The sequence below is a fragment of the Poecilia reticulata genome, linkage group LG2 (genome assembly GCF_000633615.1).
Source record: "Poecilia reticulata strain Guanapo linkage group LG2, Guppy_female_1.0+MT, whole genome shotgun sequence".
In the NCBI taxonomy this organism is placed as follows: domain Eukaryota; kingdom Metazoa; phylum Chordata; class Actinopteri; order Cyprinodontiformes; family Poeciliidae; genus Poecilia; species Poecilia reticulata.
Genome location: NC_024332.1, coordinates 33,116,833 through 33,135,114, shown reverse-complemented (window position 1 = coordinate 33,135,114; position 18,282 = coordinate 33,116,833). Strand labels below are relative to the sequence as shown.

The 18,282-nt window shown below is 37.4% G+C and overlaps 1 protein-coding gene across 1 annotated transcript in view; it reads right to left on the bottom strand.

Annotated features, from left to right (window-relative positions):
• prpf40a (PRP40 pre-mRNA processing factor 40 homolog A) overlaps positions 1–13,568 on the bottom strand; it is a 15,081-nt gene extending 1,513 nt beyond the window's left edge. The window contains exons 1-26 of the mRNA XM_008403970.1: positions 13,481–13,568; positions 12,111–12,191; positions 11,828–11,971; positions 11,109–11,192; positions 10,729–10,747; positions 10,619–10,647; positions 10,441–10,482; positions 10,234–10,344; positions 9,684–9,804; positions 9,404–9,428; positions 8,644–8,862; positions 7,670–7,775; positions 4,646–4,710; positions 4,375–4,539; positions 3,325–3,433; positions 2,612–2,762; positions 2,370–2,503; positions 2,096–2,210; positions 1,763–1,854; positions 1,532–1,648; positions 1,080–1,217; positions 872–967; positions 690–776; positions 507–597; positions 360–421; positions 123–278 (exon numbers count right to left, since the gene is read on the bottom strand). Of these exons, the coding sequence (XP_008402192.1) occupies positions 123–278; positions 360–421; positions 507–597; positions 690–776; positions 872–967; positions 1,080–1,217; positions 1,532–1,648; positions 1,763–1,854; positions 2,096–2,210; positions 2,370–2,503; positions 2,612–2,762; positions 3,325–3,433; positions 4,375–4,539; positions 4,646–4,710; positions 7,670–7,775; positions 8,644–8,862; positions 9,404–9,428; positions 9,684–9,804; positions 10,234–10,344; positions 10,441–10,482; positions 10,619–10,647; positions 10,729–10,747; positions 11,109–11,192; positions 11,828–11,971; positions 12,111–12,191; positions 13,481–13,483 (2,562 nt within the window). The 5' untranslated portion in view covers positions 13,484–13,568. The remainder of the gene's footprint in view (positions 1–122; positions 279–359; positions 422–506; positions 598–689; positions 777–871; positions 968–1,079; positions 1,218–1,531; positions 1,649–1,762; positions 1,855–2,095; positions 2,211–2,369; positions 2,504–2,611; positions 2,763–3,324; positions 3,434–4,374; positions 4,540–4,645; positions 4,711–7,669; positions 7,776–8,643; positions 8,863–9,403; positions 9,429–9,683; positions 9,805–10,233; positions 10,345–10,440; positions 10,483–10,618; positions 10,648–10,728; positions 10,748–11,108; positions 11,193–11,827; positions 11,972–12,110; positions 12,192–13,480) is intronic.
• Between the last annotated feature and the right edge of the window lie 4,714 nt (positions 13,569–18,282).

The following is an 18,282-nucleotide window of genomic DNA, read 5'->3' as shown; positions in this document are numbered from 1 at the left end:
GGGGCTAAATACAAATACATGCCACACTTTTCAGATTGTGGTTTAAATGTGACAAAATGACAAAAGCTCGTGTGCTAAGAACCCTTTGACAAGGCACTGTGGAATTAGTGACGTAAATTCACCTCCTCTTTGGCTGCTTTCCTTTTAGGAGATTTCTGTTTAGACTCTGAGCGAGATTTCCCCCGAGTCTTGTCGTTCTCTTTATCCTTCTCTGAATCTCGCTCCCGTTTCCCRTCGCGCTCTCTTCCTTTCTTCTCACCGTCGGAGTCCGGCGAGGCCTGTTTGTCACGGTTATAGTCAAATTCACGATAAACTGCACACTCGTTGCGAAAAGCTGCATAGAGCTCCGGTTTACTCACAGACTTGTGGCGCCTTTTCTTGCCTTTCTTCTTGTGCTTCTTGGATTTTTTATAGCTTCGCTCTGTTTTGAAGYAGAACATACAAACAGGGCTGCATTTCTTCCACATGGCGATCAAATGATTCACTGAGCCGGGAAAAACACTCACCAGACTCTCCACTAGAAGAGCGCTCGGAGGGAGATTTGGACTGGGACCGCTTCTTCTTCTTGTGGTACTCCTCCTCCTCCGACTCTGACGCCTTTGACGACAAATAGAAAGTTTCAGAAATTGTTAAACGCTTGTTAAGCACAACTTGTGATTTATTCTTTTCAAGTACTGAGAGCAACTGACTGATCGAGAGCGTGATCGCTTCCTGTGGTGTTTCTTGGACTTCTTTGAATGCTTTTTTGTCTTGGAATGGTGATGCTGGCATTCATGCTGAGAGAGGAATAAATAAAAGAAAAAGGTAAGCACGACTACCATCTGGACGGATAAACTCCTTGCTTTTCTCGCGGTGATCGTGGCAACCTCACCTCCAGGACATGCATGAAATCTTTGAATATCCTCTTCCTCTCTGACTCCAGCGTCACGTCTTCGAAGGCAGCTTCTTTCAGGAATCTTTCTCTGACCTGAAACAGTCAAATGTCATCCGTCAACAAATCATTAAGCACAATAAAAACTGAAAAACTGAACAGGAAATTGAAAATGTTGCCAACTATGAGGGATTTTATTTGCGCATACTTCCTCCCATGAGGCCTCTGGCTCCAGCGGCGGCGTGGCCTGCTTCAGCATGGTTTTGAAAGCTGCTTCTTTCCGCTTCATCTTGCGGGCCTCCTCCTTCTCTCGCTCTCGCTCTCTGGCTTCAGCCTTCTCCAGTAACTGCTCAGAAAGAAGTTTAAACGTATTCAATCATGAATTAGAAAAAAAAAATGGCAAAGGGAAACAATTTGACAAGAGGCATACAGAGAAACAATGAGGAATGAGATGCCAGAGAAAGTTGTCTGGTGTTTTCTTGGGTTATATGGAGCTACAGTATAGCATAGCTCTGCCCCTCCCAAACCTGCTGCTGCACTTTTTATTTGCTTGCAAGAAATACAAACATCAGCTGACTGATGATATTTYATGTTGTGCATGCATCATGCTTCTGTACCAATTTGCAGACATTTTTTCTACAACTGGTAAGTGAGTCTTACACTGTTGAAGGCCAGCTTTATGTTCCCAGCGTCCAGAGTAGTGGCTCTCTTGTCTGAGCTGATAACGGATCCAAAGTCATCAAAGCTGGTGTTCACTTCCACCAGGAAGCCTTTATCCTGAGTAAACACCGACAGAGACTCGTGAACAAAACCTCTGAGTTTAACAGTGATATCACAGATTGTTCCCAAAATAATTCCCTAAACTCCCAATTCTGATTTCCTCTGGCTTACCTTGAGGATATCTTTGATTATTCGTTTTTCATCGTGGTAACGGGCTTTCAGGTCTTCCACGTAGAACTTGAAGAGGTCCAAAGGAGTGGAACCTGCAGAAAGTCACAAGACGGATACAAAACGGTTAGGAAAGAAAAGTAACACAAAGGTGAGAATAATAGASACAGAGTGGATAATAAACAATTTCAGTAACAATACAATCCAACTCTATATTAAATCAGTAAGTGAAATGAACTGAGTGTTTTTCTGTGTTCATGTCTCGTCCACGTGCTGCGCGGCTCTKAGCTCATCGCAGACGTGTGCAGTCACGTGTGATGCGCCCCGCTGCCGTACCAGGCTGGCCCAGCATGCTGCTGAAGCGCATGTCAGAGCTCAGGGTCGGGTACATCTCCATCCACGAGGACATGGAGTGAAGCTGGCCGTGATCATGGAGCTCATCCAGAAATTTCTGCGCAAAAAAAAAAAAAAAGACAAATTTAAATTTGAGATAGCAACTGTTGGAATGAAACATTTTTCTTCTTCTGCTTATTTTTAGCATTTTAAAACAAGATTAGATGTGGTTAGTAGGTGATTAAACCATCTCTTAAGTGCGTGGAGCGGTACGTGCCTGGAAGGACTCTCTGTTCTTGCGCTGCCGTCTCCGTTCCCTGAGGAGAGTCTTCTGCTTGTCTTCTTCCTCCTCCTTCTCCAGAGCTCGTATGTGCTCCTCAAAACAGATGAGGGCGTCCTCTTTATCCATATCTGTCGGCAGATGACAAAACATACATTACATTCAGAGTTGAGCAAACACATTTCTCACATCAACTCTGTATCTGAATCCATGATAGGAAGTTSTTTTTATTCTCTTACTCTGCAGCTCTTCGTCCTCGGCAAACGTGGGATTGTCCAGCAGATACTGCTGGGCCTCGGACCAGGTGGTGCGATATGTCACGTTGGCCATATTGTCCAGGATGTTCTTCAGAGCTTCCCAGTTCCTCTTCCTCAGCTGCTTGGCTTGTTCCTGCAGGAAAAAACAAAACCAGGAAGTATTATCGTTCCAAATTTGCTTTAAAGTCAAAATGAAAGACTCTTCCAAGCTAAATTGTAATTAAATACAATYACAGAGGTAATGTTTTAAAGATGGAGAGTAAATATGTCTCAAGAGTGACATTAGGAATAAAATCCTAGACCACTGAACTGAGCCCTATAGAAAACCTCATGGTTCTTCCACCAAATATTTCTGAGCTCTTCCTGAGTTATGAATATGAACTTGTTTTCTTTGTAATACTTTGTCTGAAAGCACTGCATCTTTTTCGTGATTTTGGCAGTTTCTTATTTTCTGCAAATAGCTTGGTATTTCAGAGACATGTCAGTCATTCATAGAATAAAATAATAATATTCATTTTACTCAAACACACCTATAGAATGCAAAATCAGAGAAACTGATCATTTTAAGTGGTCTCTTTTTTTTTTTCTTTCCAGTGCTGTATATTCCCATAATGCATTGTTCCACACATATAGACCTCGTACTGCTGAATGTTTTATAACGGAGAACGTTTTCACGCAGTGAGGCAGCGCCTTACCTTCTCTTTCTTCGCCAGGTAGAACAAAACGTCTTCGTAGATCTCCAGTCTGTCTCTCTCAGGAACGCAGCTCCACACTTCCAGCTCATTAAACATTTGCTCTGCTTTCCTGGATCACAGATACACACGCACACGCACACGCACACACACACACACACACACACACACACACGGCTGGTTTAAATCATTTTCACACAAGCTCGCCACATGATGGCGGCATTTCACAAGCCAATTACATTTTACACTTCTCTGTAAAAAAAATAAAATTAAAAACACCAGATGCACATTTAAATCTGATTACATACATTTGAATAATCACATAAAACACACCGTTTAGTTTATATAACTGAAGCTTTTTCTTTTTTTTTTTTTAGGATAGCAACTGACTGATTTTATAACGCTGCCTTTAAGGAGAGCTAGCACCTCTGACTGGCAACTGTGCAATTAATAAAAGATGAGAAACACCATCAGAAAGTTCTGCTATCACTCTCACGCTGCCTGTTGTGACTCATCCCAGATTACAAGCTGGTGCCAGCAGAACTCTGAAACCGGCTCGCTGTCAAGGTCACCAGCCGACGGTCTGATACGGTGACTTTCACCCGTATGCCAAACCCAAGAACTGACAAACCAGATGCTATAATAACCACCGATGAGTTTACCTTCTAGTATTCAAGCTCATTAAAAATAAAAAACTTCATATTGCATTTCAAACGTGTCTCTTTGTCTATATATATATAACAGAGAAAAGCCAATTTTATTGATACTGGTGTAACCAAAAATAATTTACAATGTTTAAATATAAATGTAAAATTATTTGGTAATTTTGTACAGGACAAAATGGAGATTAGGAAACAAACACAAACCAAATTCTTCAAACGCAAACTCATCCACAGTGAGGATTAAGTGGATCTGAGCAGCATGAGGGTGTGCCTAAACCATAGATGACCTTTCATTGATCAGGTSAGTGTAATGAAATTGACAGTTCAGAGCTGCACTAATCAATCCATGGTAAAACACGCAAGTACTCTAAAAAATCCCAGCAGCACCTACTTGTATCTGGTGGTGGACGTCATCTTCTCGTGATTCTCCAAGAACCTCTGGAACTTTTCTTTGGACTCCTTGTATTTAATCCTGGCCTCTTCCTTCTCCTCCTTCTCGGTTTGGACTTTGTAGGCATTAAATGCCTGCTTCTTCTCGCTCAGCTTGGGAAGAGCACTGTTAATAGCGGAGAGAGAAAATGAATGTCATGGAGAAAGACAGTTAATGTAATAAATTAGAGTTGTGTCTAGAAAGTACGGTGAGCAATCTGTGAATCCTCCACCTGTAGCGAGGGTCATTGATAATCAGCTTCATGGCCTGTTCCCATGAGGAGTTGGAGGAAACACCCTAAAATGAAAAGAATACAATGTGACAATGGAGTAAGACGCTTAAACACATATAAAAGGTGCAATCCCACACATTAGGATATTTATTTACTTGGACAACTGGAAAAAATAAATAAAATCAAGATTTTTAGAAAGTTCGAAATTATACAACTATGTAGATAATGGACCTAGCAGTTCTCCAGCAAAGTCACTGACATCTTCAACAACATGGATAGATAGATAGGCCTTTTGCTTMAGAAATAAGCTGTAAACAAGTTCTGTATCAAAGAATATTGATGGGAAGTTGAGTGGAAGAAAAAAGAAAGTGTTTAATTCAGTTGAATTCAAGTTTATTTAATCAAGGACAGCACTGTTAACAATGGCACATAATAAAAACAAAGCAGCCAGTTTTGTTTTGTATGAAGGTTTTCTAGCCCACGGGCTAATTTACAAATTCAGTTCTTGGTTGGACCTTTTAGAATGAAAGATTCCCACCACACATGCACAAATAGGCTGAATACCACAGATTTTCCTTCCGCTCAACTTTCCTTTGTTTAGCCAGGAGTCTCTGCTTGATTGTCATTTCTCCATGAAAAACGTTATTACTCTTAAAATAAATTTTCTAATAAGCTATATCTTTATGTTTTATTAGCTGTAGTCTAAATTGTTCAAATTAGTTTGAAAAACTACACTCTTTGAACTTACCAAGTGAAACAAATTGAGTTTTAAATCAATCTAATTTACTGAAATGCACCTGTAACCTCATAAATATAGCAACATTATAACTCAAGGAAAATAACCTTTTTGGAAATCATGGAAAAAAGGACAAAAAGTAATTCCCTAATTGCTTCAAGCTGCTTGTTTATGAGGTGTGGAGTGGCAATAATTCAAGTCGTGCCACTGATGGCTTATATAAGCGCCCTTTCTTTATAAGCGTGCCTCTCTCAGAAAGTGGCTCCTTCATCCATTATGGACTGATTCCACCGCACCGCTGTCTCGTCACTTGTCACAGTTATTCTAACTCACTGAGGCATGCCACTTTCTCTCACTGTCTTAATCCCAGCCAGCCCCTTCTGCCTGTGATCCAATAAAGCTAATCATAAAGACAGACCCATTAAGATCTGGAAGGAAATGGCAAGCAATCTCAGAGGAGAGCTTTGTGCACAAAATTAAAAAGCACCTAAATATAGCAACAATCGAGGTGGGGTGCGCTTGGCACGCCGTGCTACTTGTAAACAACACGGTCACAGCAACAGGAGGTGAGCTTAACAGACTTCCCAGGGGCTGAAGAGAGGGGGGGGATTAGATTGAGATCAGGGTGCAAAGGATGCGACGAGAAACTCACAAAGGCTCGGCAGACAGAGGTAGCTAAACATCTCCCGCTAAGAGGAGAGCTCACGTTTTATGTCACACGTTTCACGCAATTAGAGAGAAAAGAGTGACAGCAAAGCAGCCGTCAGTGGGGAATGTAGAGAAAGGAGACATGGAGGATTTTCAGAAGCCCATAAACCAAAATACAACACAGACTGTTTTCTAGTGAGAAAAATAGTAATACTGCAACATCCTACGGAGTATAAATATCATCAAGATTATTGTTTATAATAGCATCTCAATTATGCAAGAAATGATTAACCAGCAGAGTTTCTACAGATTCAAAATTTGATACTTTTCTAAACTCAAGTTTGTAAATTATTTATGTAAAAACAATACAATGATTTTTCATTAATAAGAGAGCTTTAAAAAGAGTAAATGAAAACCGACAAAACATGAACAAAATGTGTCAAATGATTTTTTTWAAATGAGCAGCATAATAAAGGTCACCATGACCTCCCAGCTGCAACTAAGCGCAAGTGAAAAATGGATTTTAAGAAGGCATTTCAAATGACTGACGGTCTGAGCTGCTACAGCTGATAAAGAAAGGCTCTTCCACTGATTGGAAACTCAAGAGCTGCACAATATTAAGGAAATATTTCACTGTAATACATTTACTGAAGACAAACAATGCTGATTACAATTAGCCTACATTTTCCAAACACTTTTCTTTTGTTAACAATATGACCAGGACTCAAGAGCACTTAAAAGTCATTACATGCAGCCCAATATATTGTCAATATGCAAAGACTGGAGGMCTGACAATTAACACAGCAAATCCTCCAAACTCTTTGGAATATAGCAGAGAGTTAATGGGATGATTTTGATTGGGTATACTGGGCAGCTCTGGTGATCACTACTGAAAAGTTTGAACTACAAAACATTCAYCCAGTCAGGTGAAACAAAACAGAGCAACAGAAGAGGACTGAAGACTTTGTCTGATTTTTCAACACACCAAAAGGTAAAATGATGCAAATAACAGGACTGTTATTTGCATCAAACATTATGGGAATTCTTAATTCTGATGCCTTTAAGCAACAGGAAAAAATATTATCAAATTTCTAATATCTGGCCTAACGAATACAGACCAAAGAAGATCTGGAAAATATTTGAGTTACAGGTGTGTATCTGGTTTAAAACATAAATTTGGTTTCAGGAAATCATCTACACCATTAGTACTGACACCATTTTCAAAATTGGTAAATCAGCTTTTGATATCCTCAAAGTCTGAGTTTTAATTAAACCAGTGGTTTGGACTAGAACTGACTGAGGAYTTTTCTTTTTCAGATTACAAAAATCCTTCAAAAGAGCAGTAAAAAGCACTAAATGTTGGTGTTTTTTAGGCTGAGAGCAGAAAGTTATGCTTGTTTTCATAAATTCACATGCAGTATAGTTGGGATATGTCCAGTTAGTTAAGCCTGCTGATAGTGCTGCAGCCTAAAAAAGAAAAATAAGTCCTAAAATGTGTCAAAGTGCTTTTTGGCAAATGAAACTATATCCACCTCTAACTTTTCTTTTAAAGATTAAATTATTTCTCATATATGATACAGTAGATGCTTCACTTGATCCTTTCCTTTAGGTCAAAATATCCACCYGGCTCATCGGCTCACCTTCTCCTTCAGCAGCTCTTTGAAGGCTTGCTTGGCTTCTTCTTTTGTGTTCCACTTGTAGGTTTTCTTCTGAAGTTCAGGTCGCTCTTCTTCTTTGACTTCGACRCTGAAAACAAATGAGAATAATAATAACATTTGTTACACTGCGTTCATTATTAAAGGCACTTGACAGTTACCTTATTYAACATTAAAAGTGAAAACTCTGGATCTCTGTGGATGTTACCGTTACTCAAGAAAGTGCGTTTAGTTCAGGGGTGGGCAACTCCAGTCCTGGAGGGCCAGTCTCCTCCAACTTTTAGATGTGTCTCTACTTCAACACACCTGAGTCAAATAATGAGGTCATTAACAGGACTCTGGAGAACTTGACTGCACTTAGGAAGTGATTCAGCTATTGGATTCAAGCGTGTTGGACCAGGGAGACATCTAAGAGYTGCAGGACACCRGCCCTCGAGGACCAGGATTGCTCACCCCTGGTTTAGTTTGATTTTAGCACCACAAACAAGTCAGGGAGAAAACTGATGCCAAGAGCCCAATTCTCAATAAAAACAAGAACCGAAAAAGCAAAGAATAAACTAATACACAAACACATAAGTACATGTAAATTAGGAGGTAATGAGGAAAATCTTGGTAAATTTATGACCTAAAATGCAACTGTTCTTTGAAATGGTAAAGAAAATACCTTCCATTTTCAAAAGTGTTTTCAAATTTTAAATAACTTCASTTGATCTGCATCTGCTTGAATATTCATAGGTTTCACAAATCATTCCACAAAATGATGCCCTCCCGTTTCCCTCCWATGTTAATGGCCGCCTTATCTATAGTRACATAAATCAGCTCTATTAAAAAAATCTACAAGTACTGGATTTGTAAAAGAGGATTAGAACATCCTATAATAAAGTGAACATAAATAATGTTAGCCAGAGATTTAATATTTACATTAATGTCAGATTGAAGCGGAGCCAACTGTTGTTTACCTGGGTTTGCTCTCTGCAACGACGGGGGTCTCTGAGGAAGTCACAGGTGCCTCCACAGCCTTGACCTCAGCTGTTTGATGTGCGGTCACCTGGGCCTGCTGCTCCTCTGGGACCGCCGCTGTAGTTTCCGCCTCCTTTACGGTCACCATGGCGGCTGTATTTTTATCGGCCTGCACTGCAGGAGCTGCAGTTGTTCCAGGCGCCGCAGCCTCCGTTGTTCTGTAATCAAACCATGATGTTAATGAGACCAAAACTGCTACCTCCAGTGTAAATAACATGCTTTCACAAGATTAAGACAAAACAAGTATATGCCATGTTCTAAACACCTTAATCTAAATCAGAAAATAAAAAATATTCCAACCGCTGCTAAAACAATTAAATGTATCGATCATTAAAATGTTAATGTGTATCGTTACCTTGATTTTGACACCTGCTCATAATCAAAAGTTTTAAATAAAGATTGCAAAAAAAATTAATAAACCTTCACAATTGGAAGAGATTAAGTTTAGAAGGTTTCTTCCAGCCAGCTGACTGCCAGTGTGCAGCAACAAGTCAGGAAGAGCCAAACTATTCGTATAAAGAAACTCTGGTCTCTCTTATTTAGAGGATTTTAAACAGCATGAATGGTAAGATGGACAATGTGTGAAACCTTGGTGTTGGTAACCAATCTGTCTTATGAATACCAAATGAAAATTGTTTGGCAACRGAGAGCAGATAATGGAGCAAAGAGGAGAAACAGATGACATAAAGAACAACTTACCCACTCTCCTCTGCTTTGATCATAGCTGGAACAGACAAATAAAGAAGCCATTAATAGTTCTCTTCTTCGTTTTTAAAGCAAAGTACAAATAAACGCCCCACACTTTGATCAATGCACATAACAAGCCAACATGTTTTCTTGAAAAAAATTCTGTCTAATCTTTGTACARCAGTGATTCTTGAACTCATTTATSCTTTTAATAATTTGTTGCACATGCCATCAGACGGCTCAGACCRTTCAGATTAACATAAGCTTGAAAATACGAGACACCATATTTTACCCTCCAGATCCTCCAGCTCCTTGGGTTTGGTCCATCTGGATTCCTTTGTCTGAGAGTTGTAATAATAAGGCTTCCCTGTGTCAGACTTGTACTCCTTCCAGGGGCATTTAGACAGCATTTGCTAAAACAAACAGTAAAACAGATCATCATCATTTTGGGTTTTGGGATCATTTTCATAAGAATGCAATGCTCATCAAAATAACTGAAACAAATGCTTAAAATATAATTCATTCCTCTGCATGTAATAAATATTTTGTATTTTATTATTTTAATTCACTGAGATGTATATGTAAATGCAAATGAATGGCATTTACAGTCTGATACATTTTAGTAAATTAAACAACATGGAGATGTTTTTTCATATTTTGAAAACAGGAGGTAAAAAAACAGTGTTTAGTTAAATCGACATAAAAAGGGTAAAAACAACAGTTTTGGCATATACATTGATAAATTTATGCTAAAGTATGTCTCTTACTGTACAGGCCAACGAGTATTTGATTAGTCATCAGTAATCTATTAAAACAGGGTGTGGAACGATAAAAGTGCATACCTCTGCAGGAGATTTCAGTTCATCCGGTTTCTCCCATGTGGACTGTTTGGTTTCTGTATTGTAATAATATGTTTTCCCATCTAAAGATTTGTGTTCTGTCCACACAGATTTCTACAAAAATAACAAAAACAGGAATTTAAAGTTGGCCACTTTCAATCAATATATAAAGTTTTTGTGGTTCCTTCTTCCATATTAGTGTGTGCCAACCTTCTTTGGCTGTTCTTCTGGAGGGGATCCATTTGTTGCACTCTGCAGGAATAAAAGAAATGAATTAACATTTACTGCTAAAAGAAAATGCAGGAGCAAAAAAGACAAGTCAACACTGTTGAAACGCGTGTTCTAATTTATGAAATATGACTGTAGAAAAAAACTGTGACAAACGTACAGTTGTTCCAGGTGCGGCTGCTGCAGGGACTGAAAGAGAAATATGTCAGATATTGAGACGTACAGTAAGCAAATCAGAACAAAGATGTTGATTTGTAAACTGGATCATACCTGTGGTGTCAACACCAGGCTGGAGAAACAAAATAGGAAAAATATTATTTTACCAGCACAAACATGAACAAAATAGACTAGAAACTTACTAGAAACTAATATTAAACAATAAAAAGTTCTTTTTTTAATATATCGAAATTACGATATAAAACAACTAGAGCCAAAAAATTACAACATGATGACTTACTGTAACCATAATTATAGATTATGCATTTTTAGGATTTAAATGTGTCAAGTGAAACCAGAAGAAATCTGTAAGGACACAGCTACGTTTCCATGGCACTGTATGTTGCTTAAATGCTTCATTTGGCATTTTCTGGGTCGCAGGTTATTTCTGAGGTCTGTGAAGCCAACATAAAGAGACAGACAGTGAGACGTACGGGTCCCGTCGGCTGTAGGGTYGCAGCTGGAATCCGAGGAGGCAGCATCATTCCCGGGATCATGGGTGGTATCATRCTTGGCATCTAATAAAAGAAGAATCATGAAACATTCAGACATTTTCATACCAACACAAATCTTCCGACACAATGAGAGTGTGAGACTGTGAGCATGACAGGCTGCTTGTAACTTCAGGGACAAGGTGAGACTGAAGTTATGTTTGCTGTGCTAATTTAATCATGTGATAACACGGCTTGTGATCTGTGCGATGCAAATGCACCGAGACTCCACTCCGCTCCTTTACTTTCTAAGCTTGTGACTCTTTATGCCGACTCTCTTTCTGAAATCACACCTTCTTAATGTTGCCAAGGCAGAAACATATGCTGGCAGAAATGGGACACATTTCTGCTTAGTAAGTACATTTAATAAAAATACTACATTATAAATAATTGTTGCTAAAACAGTTTCATTTTAGAACAAATATGCCATTTTACTCATTTACATTTCCTATTAAACACTGAGTAGGATGATAAGAAATATTTATGTTTGTTGCAACACCTGTATTTTCACTGATTGCCCTTGAAAGAAGGAAGAGATAAATTAAACTTTAAAATTATGATTATATTGATGCCATTTTCAACTCTACTTGTTTCATTGCAGCAGAAACATCCAGTTCAGACAGACACAAGGTTTTGTATAAGAGATTAACATAAAATCTTACCTGTCCCATTGGCGGAGCAGCCATTGGTGGCATTATGCCTGGTGGCATTATTCCAGGTGGCATTGGAGTCATGCTAGGAGGTCGCTGCGCCATAGGGGGTATTCCCATGGGTGGGAAGTGAGGTGGTATTCCTGGTGGTCCCATCTAGTCAATTGAAAAAACAGACATAAATATTGCATTTTTAAATTGTTGAAGAAAGACTGAATCAGATATTTTAACTAGTTTCACAGCTGAAAGAAAAAACATAAAAGCTAACCTTCACCAAACTTTTGAAATTACTTACATATGGAGGCGGTATGGCTGCAGGGGGGACAGCTGCATAAGGTGCCGCCTGGCTTGGGCCATTATTTGTCTCCGTTGAAGACTGCCATGAAAAAAAAACACATTAGGTGAGTAAAGTTCTAACTTTAAAAAAAAGTTACAAATTAAACATATTTTCAATTTTTCTTAAGAATTGGGTAAAAAAAATAGTGTTAAGAAATAATTTGGTCTCCTGTAGTATTCTAATTTCAGATGATTATGATTATAAATAAGACAGGCTTGAAAACATCAGCGTGTAACAAATCTATATAATGTTTACTTTAATCAATTTGGCAATTGAAATAAATGTTCTAATTTATGAAATATGACTGTATAGATATTGGGTATAGATACATGCTACTATCCACTTTCAATACTACAAAGGTTTTCTATTGCGCAAGTGTTGTGCAAAGTGGTATTGGATTTATCTATAAAGATGGAATTAAAATCTGTGATATCACTTAATGTCAACTTTTCAGATCACAGACTTTATTTCAAAATTTTAAATAAAGTGCAGAATGAGTTATTGCATTTTTCCGAGAAATGTTGACGTCTTAATTGTTCACTAAAGCTAATTTCATCTACTTAAACTTCATTCCATCATTCATAATAAATTAAGTAAAATACCAAAAAGACAAAGGTGTTGAAGCAAAGTTATAAATTGATAGAAAGCATAATTGCATTCAAGATACATAGTAGTGAGGGGAGAGACATTTTAAATGACAAAGTAAAAAATTGTCTTAATGAACACATGAATTAAAGACACAGAAAGCTTTATTCAAGATAAATCCGATAGTACAAAATCTTCGCCATTAAATCACTTAATACAAATAAATCCACGAAATCCAGTTATTGTCCTGCTTGTTAACACATACGAATCTTTTAATTGGAATAATTAGCTTCTAGCTAGTACAAATGCTAGTATTCATGATGAATGAGCCCAGGCTCCGTCTAACAACTGGAACAGAATAGGTTAATGTAACAATGAGTTTACTAAACCAGACCCGATACGTTTAAATCAGCAACTTGTGTATTGGATTAAAATTAAAAACCAATATTCTGTGTTCACAAAGAGAAATGTCCACTGCTCGTTCTAACTGACTCGTCTTCACTCAGCATCGATTCCAGATGATAGTCCATGCTATGGTGGTATGAATGTGCCGCTATATTAGCCTAGAGCTAACACGACATGCTAACTAGCACCGGCCAGCTCTGTGTGACTCTTCATGACGGCTAAGAGGCGGCTTCCAACCACACAAAGAAAAATGAAAACTGAAGTTGTGTATTATTGCTAATTTTTGTCGGCAGCAATACTAATAATTAAAAACTTCTCTTTCAAGCAGGTCCACTCACCATGTTGACGGCAACGTCCAAGGAAATCCAGCACTTATCAATAACGATTACAGTGATTGGTCTAACTGCCTTGTGACGCAGAAACTTGAGGCGGTAGTTTCTGTTGTGTCAGTACGCGCCGGGAAAACGCATAAAAGCGCCACAACGCCATCCATTCAGGTAAATTAATCAAAAGAAAATTATAAAACACAAATAAATAAGACAAGTGCATAATAAAGGATATTCTATTCTATTGTATTCTATTCTATTCTATTCTATTCTATTCTATTCTATTCTATTTATAAAAAGATTGTATCCTTTGTGCAATTTTCCCCATTTTTATCAAGCTAAACAGGCACGTGGAACATATGACTGTAGTAGTTTGGTATAAGTTGAATAACTGATTATAAATTTATAAACACACAATATTTACATGGCTTGTTTATAGCACAAAACATCTAGTCAATGTTTACTGTGTAAGCTGAACTAAACATATTACACTCACTCAGACTGTCTGCCTGAACCAAAATTTATTGTAACTAACCAGTTAGGTAAAGCACACTCTTGCAACATAAAATATTGCTTAAAAAGCTAAAGGAAAAGCTTTGGCATGTCATTAACACTTCTAATTCTACAGAGTGGTAAACTTCCCATTCAAAGACTAAACATATTTTCTATACACAAAAACCTTGTTCAAATTGACCTTATGTGTGTGCAGTTGTCTAGGTGACCTGATTTACTTTCATCATCACAAGCAATTCACGAATCCCCCCCAAAAATAAAAATACTACATAATAACAACAATAATCATTAACTACACTATTTTGACATCCCATTTGAGCTAGTCTCTGCACTTGTAAGAGTTCCCTTCTTCTCTTAGATGCTGAAGCATAAATCAATTTCCAAAGATGCAATGAATGTTTTGAAGATGCAGCAAAATGACTTCAGTGTATTGGGAGTAACTGGAAAAACTGACTGTGTTTTTCCAAATATTGCATTCTGTGACACTGCTTTTTGCTCATACAGAAAGATAAAATAAAAGTGAAAATTAGGCTGTGGTCACAGTTTCGCTTCATAACCATTTTCCCAGAACTGCAGCCTGGAACATAAAGATAAAAAGTGTGATGACATCATGACAATGTCGGCTAGAGACGAAATAAACAAGCAAACAGTTATACAATCAAATTCTTTCCAAAATAATAAAAACGAAAGAACAAATTCACATGGTGTACAGGCAAACTGCATCCCTCTCAGTGCCAATGTTTTTTGGGGTCCCTATAGGATTTAAAGTGTTATTGAGGTGTGAAGCGTGTAACAAAGAGCCTGGGAGATGAATGAACCCTCACTTGGGAACAGACTGCAATAAACTCTGATGCATTTCCTGACAAGAATGGAAGAATTTCTAATCAATTCTCCTAACAAGGAAAAAGAAAAAAAAAAAAAAAGGAGGAGGAACAGCAGTAACTGATGGAGCTTCAACATAATGATGGGAGTCAATCAACCACACCAAAAGACACAAAATAGACAAGACAGGCAGACACACAGAGTAGCTTGGAAAACTATTCACATGCCTTGAATTTTCGCATTTTATTTATTTTGTTGGAATTTTATGTGACAATCCAGCTCAATCTTTTAGTAGTAAAAAGTCTGAAAAGAATGGCAAACCCCTTTACTCTGACACTCCTGAAGAATATCCTCTGAAGCAGCAATGTAATTCTCAGTAGTGCAAAACCGGGACACCCTAAACAAAAATGCTGCTTTAAGGGCAATGCAAGGTTCACAATATTTTTGGAAGGCAGGCTTAAATTTCCTTCCACTTCTGATTTGTGCAGTCCCTTCAAATACAATATTTTTTTGTATTTACATACATTTTTAGAGTAATTTTGATCAATTTGGTTGGTAGAAAGTTAGGCTCTCCTGCTGCTACTGCATTTTACTGCAGTGTACAAGTTTTAAAAAAAATCTAGTTTAAGAATCAATGAAGGACGTCTCACTCAAATGAAACATCATTCTTCCTCAAGGCTTCACATTAGCTTTCTAATCAAAGTCACGCATTCTTTATTCATTACCTTTCTGAAAATTACATTCTAAATCTGCTCCTCTTCAAAATGTCTATGCTATATTTCAGCAGTATGTTTCTGTACATTGATGTTCTATGCCTAACGCTGTTTGTCAGCAGCTCATTCTTGTTTGTTTGGGCTATTGATTCACAGTGTATGAGGTGGTCAATGATTGCCTCTGGCCATTATACCCACTGAGTCCAGCATACTGCTGACCTGCCTTACAGGCACTCTGGTCTCATCCTGACAATTGGCTTCCTGTCAAATGTGGTAACATTAACTATCAACATAGCACAGTATTACTATTAAAGGCTGCTTTTCAATTTTCTGTCTAAAAATAAAGGAGCCATCTGTTCAGAAAATTGCAAATAAACAGGTTTTTCTATTTTTGGCACCTGTCTTCTCATCCCAGTCTTTAATTAAAGTCAGTAAATATTTAATATATGATGAACAGAATCATATAGATATTTGAAAGGGCACAACGTTTTCTTAATCTCCTTGTACAGTTTATAGTCATGGATGACACATAGCAAACAAACAAAACCTCATGGAATAACACAACTTTTTCTCAGTACAAGCTGCTTGAGGAAGCAGGTTTACTCTAAAAGCTTTCTGTGTTATGAGTGGTTATTGACGCTATGATGGGTAAATGATCAATAAAAAGCAGAGCAAAAAGCAAACAATATTGCTTCACGGGCAACGCAGAAGAGCTTTGTTATTTATTGGTGGAAAACATCAGAAAGAGCCTTTCTGGATGAAATTTCCCTTGAGTGTAAGCATTGTATTATATGGCAGCTCCTTTCATAAAACAAAATGCAGTTTAGTGTACCTTACACAAAAACTGTAAGGATAATTTGTTAAACATAAAAATGTAAAATTGGGATTTAAAGAGGGCAAGGAAAGCAAGCAAAATATTAGAAAATGTTTGGAGATGCGTACACATCCCACCCAGCCTCCCATATACAGTGTTATTATTATTATTATTATTATTATTATTATTATTATTATTATTATTATTATTATTATTATTATTATTATTATTATTATTATTATTATTATTATTATTTTATTTATTTATTGATTGATTTTTTGCAAATGTTCCATTGCTTGTCTCCTGTCAGTTGCAAATAACTTTCTTTAAACTCTCACTAGATGTTTGCAAATAGAGTTTGTATGGTAACTTGGTCTTTGGACATGAAGAGCTTTTTTCTTTGAATCATAAACAATCAGATGTTTGCTGTTTAATTATTGAGTCAAAAGTTGAGTCCTATTTTGTTCGAGCACCTGCTCTGAAAATTACCATGATCACACAAGTTGGAAAAAGCCCCCCACTATCTTTAGTCAGATTCCTCCCTGGATTGCAATTAACACTTACAACTTCCAAAGCTGTTGATTGGCTGGGATTACCTATTCACAGTCTTTTCTCTGAAAGAGTCGCTGATTTCACACGATTTAGGTCAAACAGAGTCTCTATTTTCTCAGTGCTCCCATCCATCCATCCACCCACACAACTACAAACTGTTTAGATGGCGGAAAACCTTTGAGCTTTCAGTCAGGTAACCCTGCTGGATGTCACTGCAAATGTCAAACTCTATATTTCATGATATTTTATTGCCGTTTACAATTTTTAAAAGAAAAACACTGAGGAGGAGGGAAGAAAATACACTTAGTGTCTCCTTCCTGATTCACCTGAAAACATTGCTTGTTCCATAACACGTGACTTGGACTTGAATTATCCCAGAAAACTTATTGATCAAGCAGTACACTAAATCACACACCACATCAACTTTATTGACCTCCCATTCTAAAAATAAAGCCATTAAAATGGTATGGCTGTACTTTTACAAATTATCTAGGAAGGCACAAGGTTGTAGGCATATAACTGTTCTTGCAAGAAACCATTTGTGAGGTCAGACACTGATGTAGAATGAGAGGCTCATTAGTCTTCACTGCTGACGYCAGGGCCATATTCACTAATTTTAGAAATTGATTTTAGGGAGATCTGGCAGAAATTTAAAACTTTTAATGACTTTAGCCCACTTTATTTAAAATATTTGTTTCTGACGTACCGACTCTCCAGGCCCCTTAGGACTTCTACTGGTACCTAGAGTGAGTATTTCTATTGTTTTTCTGTTGCTTAAACTATAAACAATCAGGGAAAATAATGCTGTGTTTTTTACAAGTTGTTTTAGACTATTTTAAATTTCATTGAATTTTAACCTTTTCAACTATAATCTATGCATTCTACATGTATCTCATAATTAATCTTATCTACACGATTGTGTTTCTGCAGTTGTCTATACAATTGTCTATAACTGACTGATTTCTCCTACTTTTAATTCATGTTGTTTTATTACCAGTAATTGCTTGTTTTATCTTTCTGTTTACTTGATTTGATTGTTTCATTGTGTCTCAAACGCTTAAATGGCAACCTTTCTGTTTATAACCTAAGTAAAGCACTTTGATTTATTGTACTATAAGTACTTCTTAGATACATTTTGGTAGATGTATTTTGTGAGGGACATTGCTTTATGYGCTGATTTTGTTGGAACTCAAGGGGCCATAATTAAAGTACATTAAACAGTCCAAAAATGTTTTTGTCTGAAGACTTCCCTGAAAAAAACACACACAATTAAAACCATGACCCTCCCTTCACATTTAGCAAAATGCATTGAGAAAAGTTTTATCCGCTTGACGATGGACTCATTGAAATGAGCCCATTGGATTATCAGACAGCAAAGTGTGATTTTTCACTCCACAGAG